The sequence below is a fragment of the Lacerta agilis genome, chromosome 16 (assembly GCF_009819535.1).
Source record: "Lacerta agilis isolate rLacAgi1 chromosome 16, rLacAgi1.pri, whole genome shotgun sequence".
Taxonomy (NCBI): domain Eukaryota; kingdom Metazoa; phylum Chordata; class Lepidosauria; order Squamata; family Lacertidae; genus Lacerta; species Lacerta agilis.
Window position 1 is genome coordinate 2014670 of NC_046327.1, and position 9491 is coordinate 2024160.

At 46.5% G+C, this 9491-nt stretch overlaps 1 protein-coding gene across 1 annotated transcript; it reads left to right on the forward strand.

Moving 5' to 3' along the window:
• Positions 1-1738: 1738 nt before the first annotated feature.
• RPS6 (ribosomal protein S6) lies at positions 1739-8618 on the forward strand. Its single transcript, XM_033173280.1, has 6 exons — positions 1739-1858; positions 2379-2510; positions 4749-4959; positions 6343-6489; positions 7357-7514; positions 8469-8618. The coding sequence occupies exons 1-6, from the start codon at positions 1853-1855 to the stop codon at positions 8562-8564; spliced, it is 750 nt and encodes a 249-aa protein (XP_033029171.1). The 5' UTR covers positions 1739-1852; the 3' UTR covers positions 8565-8618.
• Positions 8619-9491: the final 873 nt, after the last annotated feature.

Genomic DNA, 9491 nt, shown 5'->3' on the forward strand with positions numbered 1-9491 from the left:
CAGGTCTGCTTCCAAAAAATAGTGGACAAGCGGGGGGGGGGGGGGTTTAAATTAAATTATATATTTTCTTACAAACATTTTAACATGTATTAAAATACCATTTCATCATAAAGCTTTTGAAGAAAAAAATGTCCACTATTTTGTGAAAAAGAAATAGTGAACATAATGTGGAAAAAGTGGACCGTCCACTCAAATAGTGGACACCTGGCAACCCTAGGTGTAGCTAAGATTTTTTTTGGGGGGGGGGAAGAACCTCAGGTAGCTATGTATTTTTATTGTTTTTTTATTGATGGGGCGGCAGCTGCCTCTCCCTGCCCCCTCCGGCTACTACGCCCATCATGCATGCACCCACTCGAATGGAAAAGGTCCGACCATTGTGACTTTTCTTGGTTATTCCAGCTCCCTGACCCTTTTGAATGCCTTCTTCTTTCCCGACTGGCCTTAGCCACCTCCTGACTGGATTAGAAATGCCAAGAGCTTTTGTCTACGCTGCCTTGAAGAAGTCCAAGAAGAACCTAAGAGCCAGGCCAGACCTGGTTCACTGGCACTCTGATCTCACAGCAGCCGGGGAACCTGCAGGCAGACTCTGACCCTATTTTCCAGGGACAGTCCCAGATTTACAGAAGCCGTCCCAGTTTCTTCTTTGATCAAGGAATGTCCGGCTTTTCCTTAGGATGTCCCTGTTTTCATCAGAGAAATGTTGGAGGATATGGAGCAGTTATGCCACCCCCAAGTCTAGGAAATAAGTAACTAAGCAACCTTTAGAAACAAAAATAGGAAATTCTTTCCAGTAGCACCTTAGGGACCAACTGAGCATGCACACTCAGTTGGTCTCTACCGTAAGTTGGTCTGTAAGGTGCTACTGGAAAGAATTTTCTATTTTTGTTTCGACTATGGCAGACCAACACTGCTCCCCACCTGTAAGCAACCTTTAGAAGTCATCTTGAACGCAGCCTTGTGTAGGGAAGTTTTAAAATGTTTTATTATAATTTTATTTTTATATATGTTGGAAGTCATCAGAGTGGCTGGGGAATACAGTCAGATGGGTTGTTTTTTTTAACAATTATTATTATTATTATTATACAAATCCTTTATTCGACCGATAGTCAGAAAGAAGAAAAACATTTCTCAATACAAAATTATAGAACTAAAAACATCAGAGGGATACACAATTAAAAATTAAAAATAGGACAGCACTAGTAAACCTCATACAGATAACCCACATCGAGACATTCGATTTTGCGCTTCCGACACTTGAGTGCCAGGAAGAGGAATTTAGCCACAGATAAGGCTATTTTCCCAGTGGGCTTATTCAGCAGATATGCTACCTGCCTTTCTCTTAAACGAGAGCTAAACTGAGATAAATATGGGGCTATGAGATACTGCCTTAAATCGTTATAAAAGGGACAACTCAGTAGAATGTGTTCTGTGGATTCTACCTCTCCTAAACTAAGCACAATGGCACGTTCTCTGATCATATGGAACTCCTCTAAATCTTCCCCTCAAAACATTATTATTATTATGGAATAAGACACCCCTATTTTCATCAGAGAAACGCTGGAGGGAATGCTGAATTCCCATTCAGAATATGCAGCAGTCCAAAATTCCTCCATGACTTTGTCTCCATAGCTTACTCCGGACGAAAGAGTTTCATTCGCAAGACCACAGCAGCTGCCCACTCTACACTTTTCCTACTTCTATCGGCTCGCCCAGGAGCTCCCGCTGAGCCCAGAAGGGGGGCGGGCCCTTCCAAACTCTCGCGAGATGCCGCGCGGGAGCCTCTGTGACTTCCGGCCGAGCGGAAGCGCGTCCTCTTTCCCGTGGCGGACCCGAGGCGAGCTGTGCCGGCGCCATGAAGGTAGGTGTTGCGGGGCGCAGAGGGAGCGCAAACCGCCTCCGCCCCCGGGAAATAGAGGCCCCGGCAGGTCGATGGGCCCCGGCGGGAGGCGGCGGTGCAGGCGGCGGGCGAGGGAGCGCGGCCTCGTCGGCGGATGGAAGCCGATGCGGGGAAGCGGCGCGGCGGCGGCGGCCCCGGCCTCCCTTTCCCCGCTCCGGAGAGGAGCTCTCGCGCGGCGTGACATCTCGCGGGAATACCGCGGCGCCTGTTAACCCTTCAGACCCCCCCCCACCCCGTGCGTCTTGAGCGCTTAGCAGTGGTGGGCAAACTTGGCCCTCTAGCAGTTTTGGGACTACAATTCCCATCATCCCTGGCTACTGGTCCTGTTAGCTAGGGATGATGGGAGTTGTAGTCCCAAAACTGCTGGAGGCCCAAGTTTGGCCGCCCCTGGTAAAGGAGGCAGTGTTTCTAGTCCTCATGGAGGGAACCCCTTGAACCCCTTTGCAGACCCGAGTGTGGCTTCTTTTCTCCCCCCCCGCAGCTGAACATCTCCTTCCCAGCCACCGGCTGCCAGAAACTCATCGAAGTGGATGATGAGCGCAAGCTGCGCACCTTCTACGAGAAGCGCATGACCACGGAAGTCTCCGCGGATGCTCTCGGCGAGGAGTGGAAGGTGAGGCCGGCTTCATAAGGCTTGTTGCACGTGGGCAAAATGGGGCCGGTAAAGCAGCGGCGGTGAGAAAATTTAGGGAATGGGTAGGCAAACTAAGGCCCAGGGGCCGGATCTGGCCCAATCGCCTTCTAAATCCGGTCCGTGGACTGTCTGGGAATCAGCGTGTCTTTACATGAGTAGAATGTGTCCTTTTATTTAAAGTGCATCCCTGGGTTACTTGTGGGGCATAGGAATTCGTTCATTCCCCCCCCCCCCATATAGTCCATATAGTGTGGCCCCCCCACAAGGCCTGAGGGACAGTGGACCGGCCCCCTGCTGAAAAAGTTTCCTGACCCCTGATTTAGGGTCTCTGTATGGCACGGTTGCCACTTTGGTTCTTGCCAAATGCTAGATTCTGGGTGCTGCTGTGCTCGGGGTCTGCCTGCAGGTTCCCCTGGCCACTGTGAGAACAGAGTGCAAGTGAACCAGGTGGTCACCTGGCCTGATCCAGGAAGGCTGGTCTTAGGTTCTTCTTGGACTTCTTCAAGGCGGTGTAGGCAAAAGCTCTTGGCATTTCTAATGGGGGCTGGAATAACACTCCTACCGAGAAAAGTTGCGACGGTTGGAGCATTTTCATTTGGGTGGGTGGGTGGTAAGGTTTGTTCTGGCAAAATACAGGACAGGGTAGGAGTCGGGAGGGTGATTAAAAAAAAAATCAGGTGCTGAAGTGACTTAAGATCAATCCATTGCAATCTATTGCAGCTGAACAGGATGGGCCCTCTGGAATCTGTTGCACACAGAAATACACGTGAATTTGTAAATCTGTCTGTGCTTGGCTAACCCAGAGCTGAAATACACACCCTTTCAAACGCATGCATTTGGAGAGGATCCCTAATTTGGCAGAGAGAGAGAGGACCTGAAATACAGAACTAAGCTATCAATACAGGATGTAGGCTGTGTTGTACAGGACGGGTGGCAACCCTATTCTTTGGTGTCTTGTCCAGAGGCCCTCATGGATTCATATTGAATGTGAACTTGGGGAGGTAGTGAGTTACACTTTGGGCCCATCTAATTATTCCTGAGGGGTGGTTTCAGTATTTGGGGATGAATTGTTCCCAGGCTACCTGCAGATCTCAGGGATCGAACCTGGGAGCCTTTGAATGAATCCAAAGCTACTACCACCACTGAAGGCATGGGCCTTACCCAAATGGATTTGGATGCATGGTTGTGACTGCATCTGCGTTTACCCATCAGTCTGAGAAAGAGTGAGCTCAGAGTTGCTGCTTGCTTATTTGTTCTGCTTAGTGGTGGCATTGCTACTCCAGTCCACAGATCTCTGCATGCAGTAGCAAACTCTTTGCACAGAGCTGCATGCAAAAACCTGCATTCTCACCTGTGTGTTGATGGTGAGTTGGCAGGGAGTCTGGAAAATACACAGGTTAGCAAAGCTATGGTGGGTTGGAGTTAAGAACGCTTCCAGGGAAAGTGGCCTAGGGATAGGTGTGGTGATGTGATACAGCATGAAAATTGTGAGTAAATGCACTCAATGAGTTTGTGACTTTGAGAGTAAATTAACTTAGGCTCAAGTGTGCTAACTTAATTGACTTCTGCAGAGCAGGGAATCCAACAGCAGTTCTTTATGCATAGCAATCTTAGTATTGAAGCATCCGTGGGGAGCATGTGTATACCCATTTGCCCAAAAAGTTGGGAGGTTATGTTAGTGGAATTCAATGTTAGTGGAAGTCAAACAGATCCAAACAGCATTTGTTTTGTTAGAACCCTTGTGTTTGTGGGCTTCATTTTCATGTATTAGAAATGGAATTAGGTGATCTGATTAAGTGCCTGAGCAGGACATGATGCACTGGGAGATTGTCACATGTGGGCACTTCTAGGGAAGACATTCCATGTGAAACAGTAGACTTTGCGCATCATAAATAAAGTGAATTTGCTTTAAATCGCTCAACTTTGTGTTTTCTCTCCATTCAAGACAGATTCCACAATATTGCTAAGGAAGCATGATCAATAGGCATAATATGATAGTATTAAGTTCTGGAACATGGTTACAATATTGGTCAAGCCAGGCATGCCCAGCAGGTCTAGTTGTTGATGCTCAAAATGAAGAAAGGCAGTGTTGTTTCTGCCAGTGCAATTCAGTTTATATTTATATTTAGCGGCATCTGTTACCTGTATACAGAGAAAATAATGAGAAATTGAACTTAGGCTTGAGAGAAAGGTCTAAGCTCCTCGTCTTTGTTTCAGGGATATGTTGTCCGCATCAGCGGTGGCAATGACAAGCAAGGCTTCCCCATGAAGCAGGGGGTCCTGACTCACGGACGTGTCCGCCTGCTTCTCAGCAAGGGCCACTCATGTTACCGCCCTAGAAGGACTGGAGAAAGGAAGCGCAAATCTGTTCGGGGTTGCATTGTTGATGCCAATTTAAGCGTCTTGAATTTGGTCATTGTAAAGAAAGGTAAGGGTCCTCCCCCCCCCCCACACACATAGTAATGACCAGCGAATAGGGCTGTACATTGCAGGCTCAAAAACTCCTGCCCTACCAGCAGGAATTTATACAGGGGTTACATTCTGAGGCACTGTGTGCATCAATGAAATCGCATATAATTGAAACCCATTAAAAAAGCCTGCAAGCACCCCATCCGAGTCACTTCCAGATTCAGCGTGTATACACGGTCACACACATAAACGGGGCTGCCTGTATTGTGCCCTGCCCTTAAGGGGCTATCCTGGGTTTATCTAGGAATCTGGTCCTGTTTTTTATGTAGGACATGCATGGCATTTTGCTGGTCCTTGCCTGAGGAGCATACAGTGGACTCTGGATACGAACTTAATTCATCCTGGGGGTCCATACTTACACCCAAAAGTCTGTATCCAGAGGCACTGCTTTTGTGCACATGCAGCGCAGTAGGGTGCTTTTGTGCATGTGCGCACAGTGAAACCCGGAAGTATACATTTCCGGGTTTTCCGCGTTTGCAACCCAAAATTACGTTACCCAAAGGTAACGTAACCTGAGGTACTATGTGATGATAGCAAAGGGAAAAGAGGTTGATAATTTTGCTCTGGACTGTGAACTGCTAAGGGTCTGGCATATTACATGTTCAACAGATTTATAGCTTTGATTGCAAAGTGTGTCCAAAAGCCTCACTTTTGCTCTTGTCCATTGCAAGGTCCAAGGTTGGGACCAGCAACATTTATCACCAGCTCCATCTAGGTTTCAAATGTGGCTTCATTGCCTGATTCATCTGTGCCTAACTTTAAGGTTGCCATCAATAATACTTTTTCTGAAATTGCTCTTGGTAGCTGTTTAGCAGCTGTAATTGGTGCAGCAGCCTTTCCGAACAAGCACCAGGAATAAATTTTTCAGGCTTGATTACCCTCTGAGCACAATTCAAGGTGTCTTAAGTGTTTTAGAACTACCTTTGAATCTCTGATTACACTACTATTTGATGTTAGCCACTCTGAGGCCGGGGAGGGCGGGATACAAATAAAATTTATTATTATTATTACTAGATGTTGGGGTTTTAGGAAATACTCAGCTTTTAGCAAATTAAGATGGCTTTTCTCAGATCCTGGGTCTGAATGGAAATTGTTGATGTTCCTGCTACCAGTGAATTAAGGGAGGGAAACTAGGCAGTAGGGAATTCTATACATAGTATTGCCTGTTCTAGAGAGCAGAAGTTAATGAGGACTGGGTGGCTCAACTTTTCGCGTGCATTATATTGAGATACTTGCATTTGAAATGGATAGGAGGCCAGGGTCTTCAGATGTGTGGGGAGGGGAGCTTGGCTTCTGAGTCTAGCTCTTGCTAAGAATAATCTTTCTGGTCTGGCAACTTCAGGTGAGAAAGATATTCCTGGACTGACTGACACCACTGTGCCTCGCCGGCTTGGTCCCAAGAGGGCTAGCAGGATCCGAAAGCTGTTCAATCTCTCCAAAGAAGATGACGTCCGTCAGTATGTTGTGAGAAAGCCATTGAACAAGGAAGGTAAGAGAAATGAAGATAACATCTTGGTTATTTTTGCTGCGACGGGTCTACCAGGTAAAACTAGTGATTGGCTGTATATTCAGGTGCTGTAGTGTCATTCCTGTTGGACTTGGAATTCTGCTTAACTTTCAGACTGTCCAGTCAAAAGACCATTTCAGCCACAGTGCTTTGATATTGGTATATGTCTGTTTACATTTGTACGTGGTTGTAGCTGCACCCCTGTGGCTGGTGCACTTGGAGACTCCACCAGCTGCCCATTTAGAGCATATTAGAACGAGTTCTACATGTGGCTCAACATACACATGTAGATCTACTCATTAGGGGGATGCTGGCCCGGTCCGGTCAGGAGATGTCCTTTCTCCCTCCTCGGCATTGTGGAGGAGCTCTCCATGCATACATTAATTTGCATGCAGATCTCTTGCACATGCTTGTCAAATGTGTTTGTGAGGGGGGAAGTCTCGCCCATATGGTGCAGCCATCCCACATTGTTTTCTTTCAACGTGTTGGGACATCTGAGTACCGCTTCAAGGGTGGGATTAGTAAAACAGGGTGTGCATTGCCCAGTACATTCCCTGTGGCATTGGTGAAGCTATAGGTATTTTATCACGGTGCAGATGGAAATTGTGTGTTCTTGAGGGCGGGTGCAAACTGATCACAGCTATTCCTTGCACATTACCAGTTGCATATGTTCCAATCTGAATAGGGCAAAATAAATGCAGAATGGCTTCTTCGCAAGTCTGTAGCCTTATACGTGTTGGGCAAGTTTTAGTTCCAGTGGTAGAGAAACTAGCTGAGCTGCAATTGTAGTTTCTTTGCTCTGGACTTGACAATAGCTGCCTAGTTGATTGTGCTCATGTCTGTTCTTAGGCAAGAAGCCCAGGACCAAAGCACCCAAGATCCAGCGCTTGGTGACTCCCAGGGTCCTGCAACACAAGCGCAGGCGCATTGCTCTGAAGAAGCAGCGTACGCAAAAGAACAAGGACGAAGCTGCAGAATATGCCAAGCTTCTGGCTAAAAGAATGAAGGTATAACAACACATACTTATCTGGATTCTGTGTCCACCCCATCCTCAAGGCACATTCAGCATTTATTTTTGATTACACCCATAAGCACAATATGTTAATTACTGGCTGTTTTAATCCAGGGGTGAGGAACTTCTTTCAGACAATGCATGGATTCCTTTCTGGGCAGCCTTGCAGCAGCCACATCTCAGTGATGGGCAGGGCCAGAGGCCAAGGTGGAATAATGACAATACCTCCCTCTTGTGATGGGAGGATAGGTTTGTGTGTGCTTGTAAGAAACTAGCTTTCTTGTATGTGAGACGGATGCCAGCCTACAGAAAGCTAGTTTCTTAGAAACGCACCCACCCCTCTATCCCTTCATCCAGGTAAGCAAGAGGCATTATCAGAGTTACGGCAAACACATTCACGAAGGGTGAAAAGCAGGGCCAGTATTGGCCGGGGTAGGGAGTCTCTGTTCTTTGGACAGTCCAGGGGCCAAATGGGAGAGGCTGAGAATCGCAGAGCCTGAGGTTCCCCAATCCACCTATCTAGCAGAATGATATTTAGATAGTTGGTAGCTGACCTCTATCTTGAAGATGCACAGGTGAGAACAGTGGTAACAGAGATGGAGGGGTATGAAGCGTCAGTTACAGAACATAATAGCCTTCAGGCCTTCGGACACCATGGCTAGTAATTGTGTGAGGGGCTCCTGTAGGGGATGAAGGCAATTGTTTTTTGTGACTTCCTCCCCCCCTTTCTCATTGGCAACCCTATGAAGGAAGGACCCTCCACATGTTGAGGTTTCCTGATGTTGGAAAACAGTTGCCCTCCAACTTGTGGAGCATGACATTGACAAGGGGAGACTAGCATGTTCGTTCCCAAGCCCCATGTGAGAATGCAGCTGTGTCTTTTTTGTCACAGAAACACTGTTTTGTACTGATAACGTGGTACCTTCTCCCCTCCCTCTTTTTTTTTCAGGAGGCAAAGGAAAAACGGCAAGAGCAAATAGCCAAGAGGCGTAGACTTTCTTCTCTGAGAGCCTCCACATCTAAATCCGAATCAAGCCAGAAGTAAATGAGGAACTGTGTTCCTAAAAACATTAAATAAAACTTTTATGGTGAGATGGAACTGTTCATGTTATTTTTTAAAAAGAGACAAATGTCCATTTAAAGTTTAATGTTAGTACAGTGGTGCCTCGGGTTGCGGACCCAATCTGTTCCAGGGTGCCATTTGCACCCCAAAAAGTCCGCAACCTGAGCAGAGCGCTTTTGTCTGCCTCTCTTGTGGCAGAACCTTGGAACTAAAAGCCACCGCCCCCTCTCCTGCTTTGGAGCCTTTGAAAAACATTGCTCAAGAACAAAAGAAGTGCAAGAGACTAATATTAGACATTTGTACACTTTTATTTTTGATATAATATTTAACAAGTGGTTTCTAAATCACCCAGGGTACCTATGCAAAAGAGTCAATAAGAAACAAACTTATTAACAAAATATTAAGATACCAGGTAGCTCAAAGCACAGTGAATTGATGACATTCAAATTCTGAAACCAGTACATGATTGTATTAGTAATTGAAACTTTCCCATCTTTATCATGAAAATACAAAATTTGACCTCAAAGCCATTTGTGTCACTTTTAATGTTAAAGACAAAACAATCCCTTTTTATACTTGTACCCTGCAGGATTCTAGGTGTTTTAAGGTCCGTTTGCCAACCCCCTAACATGCAGCACAGTGAATGCATGGCAGAATAGGAACAGAACTGTAGCAAACAACTCTCCTAGTTTAATGTAGGGAATGCCCTAAAACACTATAAAAGTTAGATGCAGCCGGTGACCCTTTCATGCAGGGTTCTATTCCTGGGCCCTCTGTGCATTGGCAGAGCACAGATAAGGGCCCCCTGCTCCCCTTCTGCTCTCTTGCAGGCCCCACGTGTCGGCGATTACAAGCCAACTGGGCGCACCTATAACGGTCACCACCAGAATACAGAAGGGAGCTTAAAAA

Bases quoted from the DNA above. Each gene is read 5' to 3' on its own strand.
- RPS6 (XM_033173280.1), top strand. The intron at 6,490-7,356 runs GTAAGAGAAATG...GTCTGTTCTTAG, and splicing joins AAAGCCATTGAACAAGGAAG to GCAAGAAGCCCAGGACCAAA. The intron at 7,515-8,468 runs GTATAACAACAC...TTTTTTTTTCAG, and splicing joins TTCTGGCTAAAAGAATGAAG to GAGGCAAAGGAAAAACGGCA.